This window comes from Spea bombifrons, chromosome 4, assembly GCF_027358695.1.
Source record: "Spea bombifrons isolate aSpeBom1 chromosome 4, aSpeBom1.2.pri, whole genome shotgun sequence".
NCBI classification, from domain to species: domain Eukaryota; kingdom Metazoa; phylum Chordata; class Amphibia; order Anura; family Pelobatidae; genus Spea; species Spea bombifrons.
The window spans coordinates 22,877,926-22,904,153 of NC_071090.1; the positions used below are offsets into that span (position 1 = coordinate 22,877,926).

Sequence of the window (26,228 nt, forward strand, 5' to 3'; positions counted from 1 at the left end):
CCTTTGAATGCATGTATTGTAAGGGGTGAAATGCGTAAATCATTGACACTATATAAATAAAACATAATAATGATAACAATAATAATATTGATAACAATAATAATGATAAGAATAATAATAGTGGGAAGATTATAATTGTGATTCCCATAGCACGGTGTAGCAGGCAATGTTGCTTTTTGCAGCATGTATTGAAAAATAAATAAATAAATAAATAAAAGTAATAAAACAAAAAAACTTGATTTCCTCTACTGTTCATGGATATTGAAAACATGGAAAAAATACAAACCCTGTATTTTAATTATGTATAGTTGGGTTCTTCTGTAGAAACTGGAAATGATCTGGTGATATTGTATGCACACCAGGCATTTCTACAGCAAAAGAGCGTAAAATTGTTCAAATTTCCATTTTATGAGCGTTTGGTGGCATTCTTGCTTCCCTGACCGCCCTCTGCCCTACACCTTCCATAAACTTTCACTCTGTCAGCCCCAGGCACTCAAGAATGCCGACGTCACTGGCGCTCTGACCAATAGGAAGAGCCCTGTGGATTTTGGAAGGGCTGGAGTAACTTGATGTTGTCTGGCTTTTACCCTCTCAGGAGAGTGAATGAGTGCGAGGCATAAGCCCGGCTGTTAGCCTGTGGTGCCTACACTTCATGACCTCCTAATGTGCACTCTGGACCGAGCCCAATCTCCATCCTGCACTCACTTACATTGCAAGGACCCGCTGAGTGCCCGCTGCTGAGATTTCTTTGCCATTCGGTGCATGAGAAGAACTCCATACAGTACCTGGCATAACTTTTGGAGCAATACCCAGACTCGCCGCCAGGGGGCAGCGCACGCGTGAACAGACTGCATATATATAACATTGCTCGGCGCCGCTGATCAATTTACAGCTCAGTGCTGATTCTCATGCATATTTTCCTCGTCTGCTTGTTTGAATCCCATTGATTTATTCTCTTCTTTACCTGTGTTGGTTCGGCGAGTACTTCCACTTATATTTTTTAGAAGCACTGAACGATTTGATCATTTTGATCTCGTTGTTGGAGACTGCTGTTAAAATAGATATATTTCTTTTTACCTTTTTTTTATTATTTGCGAGGAAAGTTGGGATAGTAACTGTGACCGTGCAGATCGGCTGTTCACAAAGAGAAGCAAGGATGCGATTGCTGTTGGCATCACTACTAGATCGTCTGGGAGTGTAGTGTTAAATCAGATCAAGTCTCATTTACTGGACTCCAGACTAAGAGGCTGCTCAGCAGAGACAAGTCATCCCAAGTAACCATGCAGCCAGAACTCAGAGGTGGATATGTTCCTTTGGTGGTGTTCCTTGGGGTTTGGAGTTTGATAACTTTTACCCTTGTTGATTGCTGTCCTAGCAAGTGTACCTGCACTGGTCCTAATGTGGATTGTCATGGGCTTGGATTAAAAAGTGTTCCTAAGGGAATCCCAAGAAATGCAGAGAGACTGTAAGTATACATCCCATACAATGTTTAATACATTATTATTCTGTGCAGAGGAGATAAGATATGATACACGTAATCTGGACCTGTGTCTTAGAATACTAGTCACCTATCAACCTGAGTATAACTAAAGGAGTTGATTACTGTTAGATCACCAGTGAAATCAGATGGCTCATTAAGCTCTATAGGGTTGCATACAACAAATATGACAATTCTTACATCTTAAGTACCACTAACCTTTCATGTTTAACCCATTCATTGCCTCACAGGTATGTTGTGTCCCAACTGAACTGTATTCGTGTCTTTTTAACCAGTTAACCCATCTGACCTGTATATAGTTCTACCTTTATAACTTGGTTTGAGGAAGTATTCGTTTTCCTTGACTTTATGTGCACTGAGGTAGAAGACACTACTTGCCCCTTTTCAGTGAGCTATTAGCCTCATGATCTGGGTCACCATGGCAGTCCACTGTCCCACAGCAATAGCTTTGAAAATCTAGAAATTGGGCTATCTGGCAGTGTAAGACTAAAATAAAATTAGATGCTTATGGGGTGATGGGCAGTTCTGAAGTCAAAGATGTGCAGCAGCAGCTAGGGACATTTAATTATATCATCTCTTATTCATGAAAAGGGTTAAATCACTTCTCTTTACTGTATGTCTATACATTATGTAATTACCGGCTACATAGAGAGATATATCTAAATAAAAGTTGTAGCTTCATTTAAGATGTTAAATAGGTAACTTATTTTAGCAGTGCAGCTTTTACTTCTTTCTGTCTATAATTAATGACACACTATGTATATATCAATCTTACTTATACAGTGGGTTGGAATCCAATCAATATTATTTATATTGTGCAGAACAAAATAAATTGTCACCAGCACATGACCTGATTGGGGACAGCAATGCAGTTACCTTGGCTCCCATTTTCAAAAAAATATGAATTATCTGTAATGTATGCAAATACATTTCACCCTTTGCTGTTACATTCCATATTATTATTATTGATTGATTTATACTATATGGCTCTGTTCTTTGTCTGAAATGAGCATTTAATCACTTGGTCTAGGTGTTGGCCCATGCTAAATCTCTCACATGTTGCCACCTAATTTGTGACAACCCTTCTAATACTGTCATGGTTTTCCAGACTAGGGTACTGGATTGTCAAGTGCTCTACACTGTGTGCTGCTGTGTTTAAAGCATAAATCCAAAACCACATGTATTCAAACTTTCCATATTTTCATTTTATTTATTAATATTAAAAAGCATGACTACAGTGCTCTGGTTTTCAAATCAGTCTAATAGAAAATATTGAGTTATACTTTTATTTTGTTGATCTGTATATATACTCTATATCAAAGACCATATAGTGATTTTATTTTAAGTGGCACGCTATCATTTAAGATAGAAATCCAAACTCTAATGTGCAAACTCTGCAAGTAAGTAGAATTTAAACCTTGTCTTCTAGGTTATATATTTATTTATTTTAGTAAAGATTGCTTTTTTGTATCCATTTCAAACTGTTTTATCACTTGTCTGCCAAACCTTTATCAGTTTTCAAGATTTAGCTTCCAATCATCCTTCAGATCAATAAAACTCAAACTTTTTATTTTTTTTTAAGAGAAGTTCACTTTAATTTCTTTTTCTTTGATATATGATATATATATATATATATATATATATATATATATATATATATATATATATATATATATATAGATATATATTTGATATATGATGTAACTTGGTTTCTACCACCCTAGCAGTAATTTTGGTATAGTTATGCTGAATTGTACTTCTGGACAAGATTATTTAAGGACACTTTGTAAATATACCAGTAATTAGTGGCTGCACTCTTTGCCTTAAATAAACAAGTAAGCTCACTTAATTCCAGAATGAAAAATGAATTGGGACTTAAAGTCCACAAGATCATGTTAACATAAAATACTCACTTAATTATTTTATTTTAAAGTGACCCATGGCTTGCCAGTGCCTATATAGTGATCCTTTGTTTTATGGATTAGATACATTCATTTATTGACAAAATAATGTTTCTTTGTGGATAAATTCCACCATCCGTGTCATCTGGTATAATTTAAAATACTTGGGATTACAAAAAAAAAGATAAAAAGAGGGAGGAAAGTTTATTTGGTTAACTTGAGCCATGAGCACATGTCTTACTAATTCATCCGCCTGGCCATTAGGTAATACAAAAAAACTGTATGATTTGGGTTATTGTAATATTTATTTACGTGTTCTTTTTTAGCCTAGTTATATTTGAACACTTAATAAATTGTCCATTTATGTCTGTTGTGTGTTGAACATTTAAAGAAGATGTTAATGGTATTAGAAGGTTTTTGTATTGGAAGGAGTCACCAATTTGCAATCAGAGTTTGTTTACAGGTGATCGGACCCAAACAAATTGTGGGTCCAGTAATTCTATACAGTAATGCTATAAGGTATAGTTTTGTCATTTTTGTAAGATGTGTTGAAGAGCATGTGCCAGGCTAATTTTTCATGACTATAAACAACAGGATAAATAAACCTTAACACTAATGATGAAAAAACAATAATAAAATGAATATACAGAATATTTTGGTGTAAAAGATCCATAGGAAATGTTTAAATATATTTGAGCTATGTTATGAAAACATCTAATCGCTGGCCTAATCTGAGCAAAATACTGTTTTTGAATGTTGCTTGTTGGTCTGAATTCTTCACTTTCTATCTGGTTAGTTGTTTGTTTTTGTTTTTTTAAGTATTTGTAGTATGATGCTATTTTTAAACCTAATTTACTTAACTTTGTTTTTTTACCTACCTTTGTTAACATATGTTTGGATTATTGAATGCTAAGACCCAGCTTGTGATCCAGATTTCCTTTGGAATTTACCATCAAATCTTATGTATTAATAAGCATGCTAAGTTTAGAAATTTTCAGTAAAACTTTATATAGCGTGCGCGTTATTTTTGCGCTTTTGTATAATAAAAAAAAAGTTCTTCGTCGTATGTACGATTTGACAGTAAATCACAGGATCCTGTGAGAGCATTTGCATATATCTTTAATTACTGCTGTTAATCTGTGTGTGATTTGATTCCAATGACGTATAGAATGAGAATGTGATTAATGAGGCCCAGAGTTCTTCTTAAGGCAGGGGGTCCGTGTATAACCAATTTTACATTACATTTTAGTTTTACTCCATTATTCTGATACAAGAATTCTAATTGTGTTCATATAAAAGTATGTATTTATCAGTTTACATATGTTATGTGTTAATGGCTTTACATTGAGCAATAGGTGGTATGGTACCCTTTTTCTTTCAGACTGACACATATACAGTATATTTACATATATATATTATATATCTATATATATATTTATATATATAGATATATATATTTAGTGTATATCACCATTCTGAATTAAAATACTGCGTGCACATATATCAATCTAGCCTGGCTGATCACATACAGTACATACCACTAAACCAAGATTGATATGGATTTGTCTTTTTTCATAGATTAAATTTTAATGAAATTGGTGATAAATTAGAATTTTAGGATTACTACATATAAAAAGATTCAAAAGATGTTCAAAAAAATTGTTCAAAAGACAATAAATATTTTAACCACACTGGCATACCTAATATAATACCCACTAATACAGTTATTAATATACCATAGGATCAAGCTGTTAAAAAAAATGTCACCCCCCCACCAAAAAAACGATTAAGCAAACCTAACTTTTATGAAAAAAAATCAACATTGCTTGCATTACTGCAAATCACTTCCTGTTGCCTGCTCCCTCTCACCGACAGTCTGGGCGCCGGCAGTGTCTATAACACGCTGTCAGATCCTCATTTTCGGAAGCATTGAAAGTTACCTAGTGACTTTGGACCTACTCATATTCATTTTAGCGTATTTATTTAAAAAAACAAAAATATCATCTTGTACTCTTTGTACAGAAAAGACTTTGTCAAGTAAATACCTCTTTTTGTCTCAACCGTTTTGATCGCCAGTCTGGTTTGACCTGTGATTTTTAACTTGGGTTATTGTTGTTGTCTAGCTATTCGCTTTGGCTATTGTATTTATTTTTCTTTTCTGAGTTATATTAGCAGTATATAAAAACCAGACCTTAAATGTTTAGAAAGAAAAGCAGTATTCGGAAGTTAAAGCAGTGAAGAGGAATTTGCAGCTCAAGAATCCATCACGTATCTTTGTTTGCTTTTATAATGGCCATCCTTTGTATCTAATTACCCTGCTTATGTAAAGATAAATGATATGCCACTGTAATGTTTACATATGCAATGTCAAATTAGCATAATCCTGTTTAGGCTGAGTTTGGAGCTGAAATGTAATAAATTGCACACATTTACCTACTGACAAACTATAAAAAAAATATTTTGTTCCTGGATATTTTTTCCATTTATCCTATAAGGCACGGGCTCACCTAACATTTAGTGATTACTCAACTGTGTTGGTGGTCCCAATATGTGAGAGTCATTGAGTTGGGCGATGCAAGGAGAAACTGATGGTATAATTGGAGTTCTGTACTTTATTCCCTAGCTCAGGGATGGAATTAGTGCCTTTCTCTGAGTGGTGGTAGAATATAAATCCTATGATTCTGCAAACTAGACTAGGCTGGGCATTTTTAGTTCACCATCAACTGGTATCCATGCATATTCCATCTCTGCCCTTTTCAGGGGTTACAATTTAGATTATTTTTAGGGATAGGCAATGTCTAGAATATATACAAGAAACAAAAACTGTCTGCGCTTCTTACCCTAATAAAGTTGGCAACAAATATATAAACATAATATAAAATGAGAGGTTTTGGTTATATGAATTGGCCAAAGCATAATTAAGCTCACCCGCCACGTCAAGGCACACTCTCAATAGGGTGAGAACCTACTCTCACCTCCTACATAGTGGGCACACAAAGCAGTTTATACGGCTACCAAAACCTTATTAATGTGTTGGGGGAGGTGCAATTAAACCTCCTCCCTATTAACCCCTGGACAGCAAGCTGCAACCAGACTGATGAGGAGCCAACAACCTCAAATATGTGCAAACAGGGAAAAGAAAAAATGTCGGTGCGCTAAGCTAGTCACAGGCTCAAATAATACATATGCACATATTTAATGTCTAGAATATATCTACTACTACAACGCCAAAGATTCCACACCATCTGAAATCACGGGGGTTACGTACAAGTTCTGGTGCAACATTCGTACACTGGGTTATTATCACCATAACAACCGATGGAATCTACCTGCTGATTAGACCATTTCAGTGCTTTCTATGGGGACCACTTTTATACTACGCGGCAGAATTGGTTTTTATTACCCTGGTACCCTGTGAATTTAAGGCCGGAGAACCTAAAGTATCAAAGCATGCAAGTTGTTGATTGTGCCTCGGTTTCCCACATGAATGACTCTGACTGATTATATTTCTATTAAGAAGGGGCTGGCAATATATTTAAATTTACTTTTATGTGGGAGGAAAGAATATATCATGGAGAATCACACACTATGCTTCCCCGTGCAGTAGGCTGTAAAGATGTTGAGCAGGCAGAATGCCTCATAGGCCCCAAGGGTCACCTGTGGCAATGACAAGAATTTGGGAACTCATTGATGCCTATGGGGCCACATATCCTGTTGCTGCCTGCGCACACGTTGGAAGGTCTAACATTACAATACAAATGAAGAGGAGTAAAACCAGATTCCTTCAATATAGTCACACCTAAAGCAGTGGATCAGGTAACATACACTTGTTTACCTCTGAGTTTAGTAACAACCTACCCCTAAGCCTTCGGTAAGTGAGTTCAGCCACATACCTACGTTTCCATATGCTGTGACATAAAACATTGAACATGTTGTTTCGGGAAAGTTGCAACCCATCTATGAAACATTATCACTTTATACTTACATCAAATGGCAAGAGTACCATAGGTACACTGGTTCCTCTTATAAACCCATAAACCATGAACGTGACTCCATAGTTAATGACTGTTTTCTTGCGGGTACACATTATTTCTGTGTGTCCTGTTCAAACCATGTGGTTTTGTGGCTTTTGAGTGCTGTTGCCTTTTTTTTCTTTCCACCTGGATTTTGAGACACAGAGGAAAGGGCTAAATAAACAATTAGCAGAACAGCTGAATCAAGAATGGATTTTTGTTATGCTGTGTAGGGGAAAGAAAGTTTTGGAAAGAAATAGTTAAATAAACATTTTTTGCTTTCCCAAATAAAAGTCAAATCACTCAAACTGTAATATGTGGTCATTTAATATTTACCGTATATACTATTGCAGTAGTAGGTTTTGTGAACATTTTGTTGTTTTTAAATTCGTTAACATTTTAGTAAATTTGTTGAGCTACAGTTAAATTTAATGAATTGGACCAGTTGCCTTCTAGTTTAAAAATGATAAGGTATATATATGTCTATATATATATATATTAAATATAAAATATACAACCAGGTAGTGAGTGTGAGTGATTTCCTGCTACGTCCAAATTTTCTACAATAACAATAAGAAAATGCTTGACACGTATCCACTAAGTCTTCTACAGTAAGTGTTCAATAATTTTCTCTCTCATTTTGGTTGGGACGGAATTCAGTGAATTTCCATTTGAAAGTTTCTTTGAAGTTATTTCAAAGCCTTTGAAATGAGTCCCACTGCCTCCTTTCTCTACGCTGGCATAAAAGTCACACTAATGTGTTTCTGACGTAGAGTTGACATCTTTGGAGTACTGACATGCTAGTTCGGCTTTGTGTTTAATAAAATATAGTTACCCTAAAATGAATCCAGCAGGTGTTGGTGACTCTTGTGTTTGTACTATGGTTTTAATCTGTTTTGTATGCATGTCACAAAGACGTTTAATCACTTGTGTCATATTCACCCTCAGAATGGCGTTATGGCATAGAAGAATAGCATGATGGCTGTATAAACTAAGCATCTGTTCTTTGCATTACGTAGGTCTTATTCTACATTAAAAATAAAGGCATACGATCAATAAAAGGACCATAGAAACAATTCTAAATAGTATACAAAATATCTCTACATCCAAAATAATCACAAAAGCTTCTAATCTGCAAGAACAGCAAAGCAAATAATGGATCACTATTTTTTTTTCGCATTTCACTCTCAATAAAAAAAGTTTTTTGCCTTTCCCCCTTTTGAGCTTATTATCTGCCCTTTTTGTTACGATATTATTATACAGCTCTTTTTTTCATAGAACTTTCTACATGAAAATGTAAATGATCCAGTCATGTATTAATATTTAGACTGGAAACTGCTTCAATGGTTGACGTTAGCTTGATTGATATATTAGCTAATGTTGGTAACCAAACCACTTTTAAGCACTGGTGCATGACTACTGGTTCTTGTAGCCTTAACCAGAGTGCTTAAATCTGCCCGTTCCAGTCTGCCAACTCCTTAAAGTCCGGTTATGTCTCTTGAGTTGCAAGTTAGGCATGCTGATTGCAGCTAATATTTTTTTGTGGCTTTTCTGCAACATCCCATCAATCCTTTTTGGCCGTGCTGTGCACAGATTGTGGTGTTGGGGAAAAATGCTTTTCTCACTAAAAAGTCTCAGCAGTAATATTTTTCTGAAATACGAGCAGATCGTGCACTTGTAATCATTTCATAATGAAAATCAAAACTGGAGCGGAGAAGGCTAGTTGGTAAGCAGTCACCCTTTCCACACGTGTGGAGACATTTTCGGTTCTAATGTGGTCTTTGATTTTTCCATCCTCTTTAAATAGATATGACAGCAAACACAAAGATTAATACTTTCATTTAGATAATGAACACATGCATTTTCATGTTTTTATCGAATTCTTGAGGACAGCAATAGAATTAATTACACATATTTAATCTATTTGTATTTTTATGTAATTTTTTTCTCCAGTACTTGCGTGTTTTGCCATTGGCATTTCCTTGTAATGGTAAAGGAGTTAAATTGTTTGACCTTTGAAATTTAACACAAAGCCCATTTGAAAACCATTTTAATCCTGAAAAATATCATGAAAACCGAAGGCCTGTGTATTTGCCTCTGAGCATAGTTTTAGTTCTGGGACTATGCTGGCTCTTGAGATAATCCATGCATTTTGTGGAGGATCAAACATTTCTGAAGCCACATAATCCTTCATTAATCCATTTGAGAATGTCCTCCCCTGAAGAAGCATTCAGTGACTAAAGTATAACCTGAATGAGAGTCAAGATGGTGGCATACTTGACCTTTTTGATTATGAATTCTAGAAACACGAGATATAAATGTATCTATGTATAGCTTTCATGGTACACCAATATTTTTACTGTTAAACAATACAACGTAATGTAGGCCCAGCACAATAATATAACAGGACCTAGACAGAGCAGCCCTACCTCATATAACTCTTATAATAAAGGCTGAATTAAAATTTGGAAGAAGGGAAAATGTAGCATACCAAGCGAAAAACACTAGTAACTTGTCTTGTCTTCCTTGAGTATATTTATTTTGTGTTGCTTCTTTGACCTCTGGTCAACATAGGTTATCCACATTACCCAAGTGCATCTCTCAGATTACTTACTGGTTCAACAGGAACTTTACTCAATAAGAATTTGTGCTTTTAACATTTGATGTTCTTCTACTGTATACATGCAATTTGTGATAGCAAAGGAAATTTGTCATGCTACAAATATTGAATGATACAAAAATCAAATGTTCTAGTAACCTACTTTTGATGTTGGCCACAAAATCATGACATAGGATCTCACTAGCATGGGACGACTAGCATCAAGACCACTTTTTTGACTGCTTGCCCTGCTTGCGCAATCCATAACTTTACTTGTCCCTGTAGAGCACCTGTGTCCCACAGCAGATCGGCTCTTGCCCTTCTTGCAGACTTCTAACTGGCTGAGCATGCACTGGTCACACTTGCCCCTGGGCCAGCCTCTGTAGTCCTTTTAAAACATAGGGTTAGTTAGAGGAATTGGTAACAGCTTGTACATTTAGCTGTAAAGGGACATTAACATTATAAGACTGTTGTTTGTAATACTTATATAGTTAATTTTAATTTCGTGAGCAGGTGAGTCAACATGTCAAAGCTATTAAAGATTTGAAAATTGCTCTTAAAATTTATAGAAAAAAGCATATTTCATACATATGATATAATCATTCATTTTAATTACTATGGTTATTCTCAGAATGCAGATTTTTGGTCCTTCTTTGCTTTCCGCTTGTACCAGATGTTAAAAGTAAATTTAATTGTTCAGGCCACAAATTTCCATTTTTCAAACCTACAACATCAACGATAATTTGTGACAAAGTTAAGGAAAAATGGCTATTTAGTTGCACCCAGTCTTCAGAAATGAAATGTTTTCGTAGAAATCTACAGTGGTAAACCTTGTTAAATATCTTATTCAAACCTCTTGCATGCAATTAGTGCATAATAGCCATGATTACTGAGAGATGGGGTTTAATTGCCTGAGGCATAATTAGCATGTGTTTAAATTATTTATGTAAAATCAACATGCTTCATGTTTTACTAACTATATACTCGTGTTTTTCCGCTTTCGTGGATTTTTGTAGTGTGTTTCTAAATTGCTTCTACTGGTTTTGTTTTTTTTTTTCCATTCTTGAAATATTGCCTTCATGTCATTTACTAAGTAAGGAAATGAGCAGGTTTTTTATCGTCGCTTCTTAAAGCGGCAGTATGCTCAAAATACATTATGCTATTAGGGAACAAAGGTAAAGGAAGCCTGCAGAGCCACTGGGCCCTGGATATCACCCACCTTGCCGTTAAAATGTTCGATTCTACTATACTAAAGCACTCCAAATCAAAAAATTAATAATAGTTTTTTTTTTATTTTGTTTTATTGCTTACTCCATTGGTACTCAAACAGTTAAATATATTGTAGAAAACCGTTCTGGCTCCTAAATGACAAAGAACCCAGACATGATATTTATCTCTATCATCCCTGGGTTTAGAAAGTAAGATTAGTCCTCAGATTTAGATTTCATCCACGCCTCTTTTAATTGAAGGGATGTTAATATATATATTTTCTTGGCTCAAATTCTTTAAAAGATTTTTTTTTTCCTTCTGTCTAGAAAACTCAAAAAATGAACATTGCTACACCCATGACATAATTCTTAGAGCTGCACACAACACGTCTTCTATCCAGACAATAAACAATGCTGAGAATGTATTTCTTTCAGCCACATATTAATCTGCCTGTTAAATGTGGCTGGAGTTGTTGTTCCAGTAATACTAGGAATTATGAATGAATGCAAAGTGAGAATAGATGAGCATTTGTTTGTAATGAGGACAGTTTGTTTGCATTGTCTAGGCTGACGGTACGCAGTGCGCCCACTAAAATAATACGGCCCGTAAAACAACATATTCCCTCCAACAAAACACCACATATTAAAAAAATAATAACTGCTCTCAATGCAACTATTAAGCAGTGCCAGTAAAGAACAATAATCTTAACTTTGCTTAAATGGTTTGACACAGATGCCAAGTGCTTTACCATACAATTACAGTATACACTTTGGAACTTGGGAGTAATTATTTCAGAGAAGTTAAACAGGCAAAGTGTTATAAAAGCAATCAGGGTGCTGGCTTGTATGGCTAGAGGTATTAGTAGCAGAAAGAGTGTGTAGTAGAGCCCTGTGCGGGACTGCTTTGTTAATCCTGCTCCCGCTGATTTTTTGTCCAATCCCGCCCGCTCCCGCAATGTGTGTGTTCCACTTCCGCCCGCTACCACAACATGTGGGTGTTCCACTTCCCCCCGCTCCCGCAACATGTGTGTCCAATCCCGCCCGCTCCCGCCACATATGTGGCCAATCACGCCCACTTCCTTACCTGAATTGCAGATTTCCTGCACAGTCCCGCAAGGCTGCCATCGTGTTGCTCCTTCACAGCGTCTCTTCTCTTGTTCCGCCCAGGAACAAGGCGGAGTCACGGGAAGTGACTCCGCATAACGTGACTCCGCTGTGTTCCTGGGCGGAGCAAGAGAAGAGATGCTGTAAGGGAGCAGCGCGAAGGCAGCCTTGCGGGACTGCGTGGGATTACCGGGACCCACAGGTACACTGTCTGACCGCCGTTCCTGCCTGCAACACCAGCAAGACCACCCGCGCCCGCAAGTTTTTTGCAGTCCTGTAGTGTGTAGGTTCTGACATTTTAGAGATCTCTGGTCAGACCTCACCTAGGGTACTTTTGTAGCGCTCTGAAGATGCCTTCTCTTGAAGGATACAGACATTCTTAAGAGTATTTAGAGAAAGGCAACTAAAATGGAGAGTGGTTTGCAGGATAAAAATTATCAGGAAGGACTTAAGGATTTTCTTATGTATGGCTTGGAGAAGAGAAGAATGCGAGAGGGGTTATGATGAAAAAAGGTAAATGTAAGGATTCCAAAGTTCAAGAGGGAAGTATATTTCAAGGGGGAGAAATGTTAGGACAAGAAGTTTTAGATATGTGGAACAACCTTATAATGAATATTAGACTTAAATTATAATCTGTGCGTTTCTCTTTCCGAAATTTTAGTTACATACAGTTTACTTTATACTTGATAGCACAGGTCCTCATACCCCACTACCTTTGCCTTATTATGTAATAAGACAATAAGGCAGTCAGACGTACAATCAGTCTATGTGTTTGGTCTTAGGCATTCCAGAATTAAGAAGCTTAAACCTATGTTTCTGAACAGCTCTGTTCTAACATTCCAAGTTGCAGCAGAACTTTCCACTAGAACAATTCAATAGAAATATAGGTTAATTGAGGATTAATGGCTGGCAATTGCTATGCAACCGATCTTACTTCAAATACCAAGGTTTAATGTCTGAGAGCTTGTGTTAGTTACACTTTTTATTTCTGTATACGATAGCTAAAAACAGAAATAAGGCAACGCACAAATACTAATAGATAGATAACAAAAATGTTGAGAAAAATATCCAAGTTAAATAGGTGTGTAGATGAGTATTATTATTATTATTTATTGTTTCTTTATAGTACCATCATATTCCGCAGCACCGCATACATTCTATGAATGATTTTATATGACCAGCCTAACCATGGCACCATTTAATTACGATTTGTTAGCCCAAGAGAAAATTGAGTCTTTAGTTGAAGTTGATACCTTTTATCGGGTAAAAGATGTAAAGTTACGCAAGCTTTTAGGACCTCAGGGGGTCCATCTGAAGAAGAGATCTCTGAGTTCCCAAGGATTATGCAACTTTACATCTTTTTTCTATGTGTTAAAGAGCAGATGTCTCAAACCCAGGTTGATGTTCTTGGTATTTGATATTAACAGAATCTGGTTTACATGGATACTAAAGCTAACAAGGCTATGCAACATATCCTTTTACATATACCATTACATTTGCTAATAAAAATAGCAGTGTTTTTGTTACCTGTCGGTTTGTGGTTGAGTAAAGATGAATGCTCTACGCCTATAGGGGGCTGGTGAAATGACACAGAAACAGGCTATTTCTCAAATGTACATTACGCGACTCTTCCAAAGTAAACACAATCTGCTACAATATTCATTAGATAAGAAAGGAACATGAAAGGTTTGATTTACCAAAGAAAGGAGAAAGTAGTCTGCTTTGATGTAAAACACTTTACATAGAGCCTGTTTATGTCTGAGAAGTCACATTTAATGGATTAAGGATCCAGCTGCTGTGAATCTGTTAAATTGAAGTGTGCTATTGCCTGAGTGAATATGCGAAGTAGAAATTAAACAAGTCAGGAGGAGATAGCATCTGTTGTAATACCAAGTAGCTACATTAAACAGGATTTGTAATACCAAAATTATGTGATTTTAATATGCAAATGATAAACAGTAACACAAAATGTATACATTATCTCTATTTTTCTTATACTTAATTTTAAGGCTTCTATTCTTTTAAGCTCTGGTAAACTCAGACTTTTCTGCCCTATGTGTACTGGGTGGTTTCACTTATTGTACCAAGGAGCTTTCATGAGTTGGCCTTAGGTTGGATCCACAATGACATCAGTAGATACTTAACGCAATAGCTAAACTTCTGATAATATTGTATCAGCTTATCAGCTGATGGGTCAGTGACTAATAATGTCACATAGAATGAGTAATCTAGAAAGGGAAGTTATGGTCACCTGGCCCATTAGGAAAATGGGCATAATTTCTCATCAGTGCACAACATTTTTATATGAATTTCCTTTAGCAGAGAGTCAAAGAGCATCCATCTCCATCTGTAATGTGGTCAATGACCACACCTGTGGACTTCCGAGATCAGGCTTTCTGGAGCTGTATCTCTTCCGGGGGAGTGGCTTTGCATGAGCGGAGCTAGCCATGCATGTGGCAGGTCTAACGGGTCTTGTAGGGCAAGGGTAGTGTTGAGTAGAAGGAAAGTGGGTGAGGGGTCGGCATGGTTAAATGCCGCTTTTCCTGTCCAGAGAAAGAGCAAAGAGATCAAACCTGAAGAGTTTCCAGGTATGTCAGTGACACAATGTCGCCAAGCCCTCACTAGTGTGGTGATTACCTAATGCTTTAAATGTTTTGTTGATACTTGCCAGACACCATAAAGTAAGTGCTGTAATTGTATTATAGATAAACTACAGCGTGCTGGCTTGTGTGACAGCATCTTTTACTGAGAATCTTGCCACATGATCTGCTTTGCATACCTGGGGACAATAGTAGCTAAGTGGCAGAGATTAACTTTACTCTTTGGGACTGGAGCTCCATATTGCATTTATGTAAAAATTGGTATATGTTGTGCTATCAGCAGCAGTACTTTGCTAGGCATGGCTGGAAGTTTTAGTCATGTGTGTCAGGCCCCACTGGCCCTTATCTGGCATAATCAAGGGTCCCCTTCCTCAGCTCACTGCTGCACAGCTCCTTGGTCATGAAGTAGGCAATGATTGTGATTTCGGAGCAGGGAAAACCTGCGGACTAAAGTAGTGGGGTGTTACAGAGTAGGCTGCACCTGTGGAGGGGAGAAAACCTTGGCCCCTTAATCACCAATGGCCTATAGTAAATCAGACAGAGAAGTATGTGTTATGGAAACACCTTCTGTCTTCCAATCTCATAAGGGCTTTAATCAACCTGGAGGAGGAGTAGATACCAGTAGTGGTATACATACATAGAAAAAATAGTTACAATTACCGATTTTAAGTTTCATTGTTCAAAATAAAATATCATACAGAACAAAATGTTACAATTTCTAGTAAGGGTTCTGAAGACATTGTAAACTCCCACCATGGGTGTCTGCAAGATTTTTTCCAAGGGAGGGGGCAAAGCCCAATGCACAGCAGTTACTAGCTACTATTCTCATCATAATCAACTAGTAGTGTAGCTTGCTCAACATCATGGGAGATGCAGTCAAGAAATGCTAATGTTGTGTGGTGTAACTCTATAATGCATAGTAAACATTCTCAGGCATCACAAAAAAGGGGGTAGTAAAAGGGTCGTAAAAAGGGACATAAAAGCTCAGTGCCCAAATAAGACACTTGGTAGTTTTTCAGCAGTTGTGGCTAACGTTTGGCACTCAAAGTTATTACATATAAGATGTGCATTGCACAGCAGCTGCAGTACCTATCCATAAAGATATAAAGGCAAAGCGTTGGCACTCCAATTGTTGAGCACTCCTTTTCCTATGATGCTTAACGTACCAGACTGGCTGTGAGCCATGGGAAATGTAGTCTTTACCTCTAGAATACATGTTTGCAAACTGTGTCTCTGCCCAGGCAGTGACTCTGTACCTGTGAAGGAGCAGCTGCCAGGGTGAAGGGGAGGAGACTAACTAGCTAGAGGGAGAGGAAGAGAGCAGACCAAACCACTCTGACAGCAAGGGGGTGTACAGAATTAAATAAATTTTTGCTGCAAGGTGTTTTTTTTTCTAATCTCTCTAGTTAACCTACTCTTAACAGCCTACTGGTTTTCTCTCCCCTTCTGCTGCTCAAGTGGGCCCCTTTGAAGTTCTAGGGGTGGAAGCCCCCCCCACCAGACACCCATGGCTCCCACTATTGGATGGTCTCAGGAGCATACTCCTCGTCTCCTTCTGTACCAGATGTCTTACATTTGATCATGTTATAGTTGTTATATTGAAATTTGTAATGTTGCAGTTATTTTTCTCCCCTATTATAATAGCACTATGGAATCTACTGGTGCTCTATAAATAAAATGTATTTTTTTATATATATATATATATATATATATATATAGATATATAGATATATATATATATATAGATATATATATATATATATATATATATATATATATATATATATATATATATATATATATACATGAAATTCTTGGGAGAGCATTCACTTCAAAACAGACAGCAAAGCATGATTTAAAGTGTCCTAATGTTTAGTTGGCAAGCACAAAGCCGGTTCTGCGTTTTATTAAAACCATGTTTATCGCTGCATGGAACAACGGCCTTATTTAAGAAACATTTTATAAACATTGTTTTGTCACTCTTCACATAGCGCTCAGTGGTTTATTGAATGTGCCCAGATTATAGTGATTTTCTTTTGAAGCATTGATTTGCTTCTAAACAAAAGTTGACTTTCTCGAAAATTTCTCTGGTTGACTTGTCAGAGGCGTTTTTGAAGAACAAAGAGTTATTGAATAACACTTATTCATAAGCCATTGGTTAAAATAACATCCTTTGCCAACTGTAAGTACAGTTAGGAATCAGGATACACCACGTGCAGGAACAACAATGTTTATATTTAAAAAACACGCGCTTGAATAGTTTTGAAGAAAATATCATCAGTTTTGTAAATAAAACATGACCAAGATTAATCCTCATTTTATTATTATTGTTTTCTTCGGCAGAATTTATTAGCTTCAATTTCAGTGGGATAGTGCTTATAACTTAACAGAGGAAGTGGTCCAGTAAATTACCAATTTTCATTTAAATTCTGTGATCACTGTTGATTTCTGGCGCTGAAAAAACCCTAGTTCTGACCTACTGTAGTAAAATCAAAAAGCCCTTTTGCCAAGGGTAAATGATGTACAAGGTTAGCTGGCTTTACACATTGTCTGGAAATACTGCTAGAATGAATATTTTACATTTTGAATAGATCTCATGTTTCTTACAATGTAATTGTATTTGAATTGAGACTTAGCTATACTGCATGTTATAGTTTTACTTGGGAAGGTATTAATTTAACAAAAAATGAGTTAAACTAATCTAGTTTGTGTACCCTGCGAATAACGAACTGAAAGCACGCCAATAATCCTCTGACTGTATTTTAAAAAATGTCTTGGCAAATTGGTTCTTTTTCCTGTTAATAATAGCCAAGAATTTACCAGGATTAAGTGCAAATAGCCCAGCTTCATTAAATTTAACATACACAACAGTATTATAGTTCATCTTAATATAAGGGCGTTTTCACAAATCCTCGGCAAAAGTTTCTTTGAAGAAATAAAACATTTGGAAAAAGTGCATTGCTCTGATGTCTCCTGGATGACCTTATTCTGTAAAACAGTAAACAAGGATATTTATTCTTCCCGTCAGTATTTCTGCTAAATCTAATAATATAGTCCATAATCATAAGGATGTTTCCAGTCAACAATAATCTTGATCCTAAGAATAGAGTTCTGTACAAACACATAGGCTGTGTGTGCATGGAACATTATTCTGCTGCAGAAGACTCATCTGCTCTGTTGTAAGAACACTGATTGAATTAAAAAGGGATCTTAAACCTCAAGGGAAATTATTGGCCTATTCACCAGTGCCTACTCAAAGGTCCTAATCAGAATCATTCTTCATATACCACAGGTGCTAGGAAGTGTCTTTCTAGACTCAAAAACCTTAAGAAGACACTGCTTCTTAGCTGGTCCAGCTCTGAATTCCAGACATCACATTTTTAGTAAATACATATTGTAATATGTAATTTTATTAAAAAACAGATCACAAAATACAGTACTATACTGTAGACCCATGCCATCAGTGCCTGGATAACTAGAAAGGTAGTCCAAATAGAGATACAGAAAATTACCAGTATGTTAGCTGCAGGCATAGTTTCTTCATTGAAAAGACGTTAAAGATTACATGTTTCCTGTCGTTGGCAGTTATGGACAATTCTTGAATACACTAGAAGGTATTTGTGAATCACTTACACTGATGATTTGGGGGGAATCGTTAACCACACGAGTTGTTCTCTTGATCTGTTTAGTTGTGTTTTTTTATTTCTGTCATTCATTTAAGGTTTGGTTGAGTTTATGGATAGTGTTGATCTGCAGACCAAAGCATTCTACGTAACATCGAGTTAACATGTGTTGCAAGGAACACTTTTTAGTGTTATTGATAATAGATACAGTAAATCCTATACATAAAATATCTTCATTCAAAAATAGAATGAGAAAGAAATATGAAATCACTACTATTTAATTTTATCAATTAGTGTGCTGACACTTTAATCCCACTGACCCCAGTGTTTGTTACCATGGTAGCAAGCAGCCATATTAGACTGCTGGCTCCATGAACTGATCGCCGCCTAACGGGAGAGATCACACTTTATTTTTATGTTTAAAGAAGCTGCTGATTATTTTTCTCTTCTGTTCAGAGGAGCATGTTTAACATTAAATGCCTATATTTCCTCTATAACAGATGTCTTGCCATGACCTGCACTACTAGAATGTTTTCTACCTGGCTACAGAGAGGTGACCCTTGAGTGTTACTACATACGTGGTACACGTTAGCATACCTGTGAAGTTTCTAAATGAGCCGTCCCTGAGACTCTTGAAATAAACATTATATACTTGTATATACAGGTGTTCCCTCTATGCTCTATGCAACACATGTTAACTCGATGTTACGTAGAATGCTTTGGTCTGCAGATCAACACTATCTATAAACTCAACCAAACCTTAAATGAATGACAGAAATAAAGCGTCAACTGTCAGTTTTTAATATAATAATAGTAAAGAGTCCGTTCCGGACTGTGTGACCCTGAGAATCCTGATCAGCATATCAGTCCTTTTGTACATAGCTAGCACGATAAGGGTTAAATAATCTTATCCTGTAATTTAAGATGATGTTAGTATTAGGACAGTAAATACATCATTATTATTAAACTATAAACAAGCAGGGCAGCATGCCTTTGACTGGCATACAACTATATGTGGGATTTTTGGTGACTATAGAAGGAGATGATAATAAGGTATTCTTTTGAGGAAAACAAGAGTTATATCAGTCCAGAACAGCCAGTAATCTGACCGGTTTTATATCATGTTAAGCTTTATAGAAAATATGACATTTAATACCGTGTGTTACCCTGCTATAAATTACTGATTCATACCGTAATGTTAAAACTTAATCCCAAGCAGCGATATGATTGGCAGCGAGGCATTCCACAGCGCAAATCCTCAGCTGTCTTTGGCGTGACTCATCATGGGACATTTTCGTAGAGCATAAAAAGATTCTACTGTACTGGTGCGTAATAGTTTCACCATACAGGTGATTGATGTTTTAAACTGGTAACATATCCTTTGCAAGCAAATGTTTTTTACAGTCTTTGACAAATCTATTGTCAGATCGATCATAAACCCTTTTTATCATTGTTAAAAATACTTTACTGTTGCTGAAAGGAGATATACATCTCTCATATTAAAATAAAAAAAAAATGGCTAAACACTTGTAGTGATCTAGCTGTTATTATGTCATAATAAATCTTTTTGATACAGTTACTAGAAAATTACATATCCCTACGCCCCATGGAAACGATTAACTACATATTTGTACGCCACCAGTAAAATGTATCCCTACTTCTCTGGTCTCTTATAATTCCAGCATATATCTTTTATTTTAATTCGGCAAACAGGCCAATCTGTCTTAAAAGTTTATAGGTCTCTAGAAGGGGCAGCTGGCAAGGGGGCTAGGCGGTTTCATTTTAAATATTTTAGTGTACATGGATCATTTTCTCTACCAGTTGTGTCTTGGGCTATTTTATTATTGGGCCACTTTTTAGTAAATAATACTACTTACATTCAGTTTCATTGAGTCTACCCAAGAGGGCCTGCACTGTTTGTTTGACTGACACTTGATTACCTTCCCCTGGTCCCCATGACAGTGTTTTGCAGGATAGGATAGCATGCCTTTGCTATGTGGGAGAATTTGGGTGACTATAGGAGGAGATGATAATATGGTATTCTATTGAGGAAAACAAGGGTTATATCAATCCAGAAAAGAAATCTGACCGGTTTCATATCATGTTAAGCTTTGTAGAAAAAAATGACATTTAATACCGTGCGTTACCATGCTATGAATTACTGATTCATACCGTAATGTTAAAACTTAATCCCAAACAGGAATATGATTGGCAGTGAGGCCTCCATTCCTTCGTACTGCCTTCTTGTTTCCTCTTCCCGGCCGAAACCATTGATCTCCTGGAACATGGTGCTTTTGGCCAGGGAAAACATAAGACCGACTTCTGGAAAGAAACGGCTAACGTGTTAAATGTGAATGTGTTTCTATTTTATATGATCTGATTATTTCTTTCCTAAAGCCAAATCTATTTTTCTGTCACATTGTTTGCTCAAATGACAACACAGATACTCACAAACATTGTGATTGACTGTGGCCATTACTGTGAGGAATAAATTATGGAAAATCTATCATCTGAATATTCAGAATAACTATTCTACAGAGAAGAATGTTAGGGTATAGGATTCTGTATTTCGAATAACCGCATAGATAAACAAACATCCTTGTAAATTACTAATCCAAACAAGACAAGCAATTTAGCACATGCATAGTAATCACAAAGTTTTGTCTGTTAAGAAGTTTTCAGATTAATGTATATTGCTTCAAAACATAATATATAAATATAAATATATAAATATAAATATATATATATATATATATATATATATATATATATATACTACCATTCAAAAACAATAAACAATATTTTGGGGTTTTGTCCTTTAAAATAACATGAAGTGTTCATATCCGTACAGAGGCCTTTTATCAGCAACCACCACTACTGTATTGCAATGGCCCGTTGTGTTCGCTAGTCAAAGTTTAAGTTTAAAAGGCTAATTGGTCATTAGAAAACCCTTTTGCAATTATGTTACAGCTAGAAATGTTCTTGTTTTCCATGAAAACAGTGAACTGTAGTGTATGTATGTATATACAGTATAGATATTCTTTACTAACAAAGGAATCACAGGCAGTTGGATGCATGTATGTACTACTTCTACCTTGTAAGCCTAGTGAACCAAATACATAACTCATTAGCTGCTTTCATCACTGTATCTAGACACTGAATATTTGTAGAAATTCAAATTCTATTTTAGTAATATATTCAGTAAATACCAATTTCAGATAATATCCACTAATAGTGAGTTAATGTTACCTTTGATGCCTCTAATTTTACTATATGTTTGCCTCCTGAAGTGTTGCTCTATTAGTGGTTACTGTTGGTTGAGGAACAACTATGCAGCTGTTCATATAGAAATCTATGAAAATCCGTCCCTTGCGCCTTCTTAAGTGATTGTGCTTATTTATCCCTCAGGATAATGCTGCTAACACATGCCTTACATATTTCATTTGAAAGATAACAGTGACCCAAAGACCTTCCTGCTGCCTTATAATGTGTTGATGCCTGTGTCCTCCAACTACCCCAAGAAGGTCACTTTGTCAACGTGCAAAAGTTAAACGTCGTTTGAAGGCAAATACCCTCTTTCTTACACTGGTTTATCATTGGAGACAACTTATAAATTCCTGGGGTGCCTTAGACCCGACCCAGAGCAGTACTCCCAGTTGCTCCCTCCACAGCCATTGTCCTAACGACGTTCCATATGTGTAGAACAGTGTGCTATGGAATTTTTGCTGCCTAGGCATAGTCAACAATGGTGTAATGGGCTGATGGTTGAGATCAGAAATCTCCCTTGTAATGATCTTATTGAGCAGCAGCTGCTCTTGGTTTAGTGGCAAAGGGGCTGCTGTCCTAGGTCTAGTCTACTCTTTCTTGAGCAGAACACATCTCTGGGCCCAGGGACCACAGTGGAAGAACAAGGGGTCCTCTGGTGTTCTGTAAACCACAACTTTCTAGAAAACCCTTCTTGTGTGGTTGCCAACTGTGATATTTTGAGGAGAAATGTTTTTTGTAAAATGATTAATGTAACAGAAAAATAAAATAAAAATAAGTCCAGAGTGAAGGATTGTGAGCTAGTTATTTAAGTGTTGTTCTTGATTCTTGTTCCAAATATTAGATTATGTATCAAAATTGTAGTTGTTAATCATCGACATGTGATTGCGCTAATTTCTGTTTATTCCACAGCTCTTCCTAAACGTGAAATTGTGTTTGTGTTAGACACACAGTCAGCCCATGCCTTCTAATCCCTGTTTATATTCTCAATGAAATCACTACAATCTGTTGCTCACTCTTTCCTATTTTCACAGAGCTGGCATTCCATATAACCTTACTAAGCGACACTGCTTTCCATCAACCTTTCCCTGTGTATTTATGTAAGAGCTTTAAATCCAAACTAAAAACACTAAATGCACTTATGAAAACAAAAAAATGTGAAAGCTGTAAAGATTTACAGATTTTACCAAATTCATAAAATCATCAGCATATGCTAAAATGCCTCTTTTTTTGTGCAAACAAAGGCTTACAATAAAACACTATCAGCCTAAATGCTAAATGGATTTTAAACATAATCTGTTAAGGTATAGCGTGTCAAGTACTTTCAGACAAGATAAAAGTGTATTAGGTGGAATATATATGAAAGGGTTGTGATTTATAAAGCTGTGTGTGCTGTAATTAACTACCAGAGACTCAGTTTGGGTATATGTAGCATGCCTGACTGTAAACCATCTTTTTGAACCCAAGAGGACTACAATGGGTGGGGTTAGGGTGAAGAGTTAGCAGGAACTGTAAAAGTAAAGGGAAAAGTAAATTGAAAGGAGAGTAACAGACAAGGAGTAGGTGTGTGAGCGAACCACACTCTCTTAGGGCAAAGCGGTACCCCTGAGGTTGGTCAACTCTTCAGATATTCTCATGTTATAGAATCCCAAGTCATTTAAAAACTTTACTAATTCTATTACATTAATGTCATGTGGCTTGAGGGCGTTTACCATCTAGTGGCCTAAACGTGCTGAATCAGGCATTCTTTTCTTGTTATAGGTAATGATGCTTCTTACTATATTGAAGAACACACTAAAGATTATTCTTATTTTGCCATAGTTATATGTAGCAGACATGTGGTAATAGTTTTGAGTTTTGCATGATTATTTTTTGTACCCATTCCCTCATCAGGTATACCACAGCCCGACCATTAAGGAATGCTTATTAAAGTATTTAGCAAGTACTTTAATATTCAAAAATGTCTTTCTTTTTTATATATTTTTTTTAAAAGCCACTTACCATAAGGATAAGTGCACCACCCTCTCTGCAGTCCAAGTTTCACATCACTATTGGACGCTTGAGGCAGACGGTCAATGGCAGGCAATCACTTTCAGTGAAATCAGTGGGAGTGCTTTCTACACATATGCACAGGGAATATCATTAGAGCCTCTGAAACTAGCATGTGAGTATAGTGCACATGTGCAGTCACAAGTGCTATCTGGGGAGAACCTTGGGGCAGGGAAATGTATAGGCCCGAGGCTGAATCCTTCCATTAATTTTCACAAGTGGACAGAAAAAAGACCACTTAAGTGGGACTCAGCTATCATTTGCATTAAAGTGCACAGAATTAATCATGGAATAAGAAGCCCCATCTCGTCAGCCCATTTTTCCTGAAGATATATATATACCTGTATATATAAATATATATATGTTTGAGTTGAGCATCAGTAGTACAAAGAAGTTGGAGAAAATTGTAACTGCGGTACCTGGATGCCTGCCTGCTACTATCCTAAGGCAGTAATCACAGGGTTAGGTCCCTATTCATTTCATTCTGGATAATCTTATGTTCCTGGAGCCGATTCTCATGTACGTTTCTTTCATCCGGTTGAATTTCCGCCCCTGGCACTGTTATTATAGGAGTGAAATAAAAAGTAATTTAAATTTCCTTTTCTTTTGGGCTTTTATATACCTAAAATGACACAACCAGTAATTAGCAGTAAAGGTTTTATGTATTAACACCATGTTTTACCTTGTATGTCTATGTTGTATGTGAAACACACATATTAACCTTTAACTTTGTTAGAAACTAATATTATATTAACAAAATTAACATCATTGTAGATTAACCTTTCTAGATGATCTGCTTAAAGCTGAATCCTCATCATTTTTTGTAGTATTTTGTGATGGGTGACTTTATGGTATAGGCACCTGATTTTGTTTACACTTTCCTTATGACCTAGAACAGAGTCCGTTATGGCTCACCATATTATATTATTACTGTGGGAGCTTTGTGTGGTCGGGATTATGGCCGGGAAGTTACCAGTACAGCATCATCAGCACTGTCTCCGATAACACTGTTATTATCCACATTTCCACTGTGGCTGTCCTTTTCATAATGACACGCTAATCACTTTCCTTAAAGTTACCAAGCCAAGAAAAGTACTACTGTACAGAAGAACATTGTGTTCCTATGTAGAAATTACACAAATACCTCAACAAACTATATATTTTTTTCTTCATATGTTGTGAACTCTAAAATTCATATAAAGCATAAACACACTACATGAAAGGTTTGATATTTATATTAGTTATATTAGTTATGTGTGTTGTTATTGGTGGTATTATTATTTTAATTGTGTTTTTTTTCTTCTTTTTACAGGGATCTAGACAAAAATAACATTACAAGGATCACAAAAATGGATTTTGCCGGACTGAAAAATCTTCGCGTGCTGTAAGTTTTTAGAAGATGTGCCAGGGGCATTCAAAAAGCATACACAAAAAAAGTCAATGACTCTAAAGTCAAATCATTGTCTTTTAATTGGGAATTTGAATATGTGCTTATTTTTAATGTTCAATCAGCATAGTACACAAGAACGTTTTCACTGACTTGTCTATAATGTATATTATCTTCACTGACAGTCCACACATACGCAAACACAAAGACCGCTTCTCTTCGAAACGGAATTTGCACATCTTCAAGCTAGGTAGGGCTTTATATTGGCAGGGTGTGATTTGCCTCTTGACATGCCATGTGGGCATGGTGTGACATAATGCTATGTCACAACCCTACCCAACAAGGACCAGAATGTTGACATTGAACAGTTCATATCCAGGCAAAATCAGAGCAGGCTGCAGGGTTTTTGAAGGCATTAGGAGGCAAGACATGGGAAAAAATAGTTGGCATACTTAAATAATTTGCTATATGTTATGAACGGCCAGTCCTCGTGAGCTTCAACCAAGTAGAGCTTGATTAGCCTCTACACTGCATAGTTAAATCAATTAGATTCCTTGAAAGTCTAATCACCCATTTAATAATGCATCATAAGGCATTAGCCAGAATCTTGTCACAAGACAAGCCCACTGGGATTGACCTTTAATCATGAATAATCAATTCAGCAATTCAAAACCACAATGCTAATCACGGCTGGACTGGCAATTAAGGAGTGGAACTGGCACTTTAAGGCTAGCAGCTGCCTCATGACTTTAGTGGCCGACGGCTGGAAATGCATGGCTGCATGTTACGTTTTAATGCTCATGTAGGTTGGGGCCATATCCAACCAGCAGTCCCAAACTGCACAGTATGGGGCACTGTTGGATTTGTGAATAAACCCCCAGAAAATTGTAGTTGAGTCGTAAATTTAAAATGTAACCATGCATTATAAGGAATTGACCCCAGTATGTTTCTTCAGTGAAAATGCATAGATGACACACCATGA

General features: G+C 36.4%; 1 protein-coding gene across 1 annotated transcript in view; it reads left to right on the forward strand.

The window, feature by feature from the left end:
* The first annotated feature begins 1,061 nt into the window (after positions 1–1,061).
* Positions 1,062–26,228, forward strand: part of SLIT3 (slit guidance ligand 3) — a 279,434-nt gene continuing 254,267 nt past the window's right edge. Inside the window, exons 1-2 of the mRNA XM_053465078.1 lie at positions 1,062–1,465; positions 25,172–25,243. Of these exons, the coding sequence (XP_053321053.1) occupies positions 1,281–1,465; positions 25,172–25,243 (257 nt within the window). The 5' untranslated portion in view covers positions 1,062–1,280. The remainder of the gene's footprint in view (positions 1,466–25,171; positions 25,244–26,228) is intronic.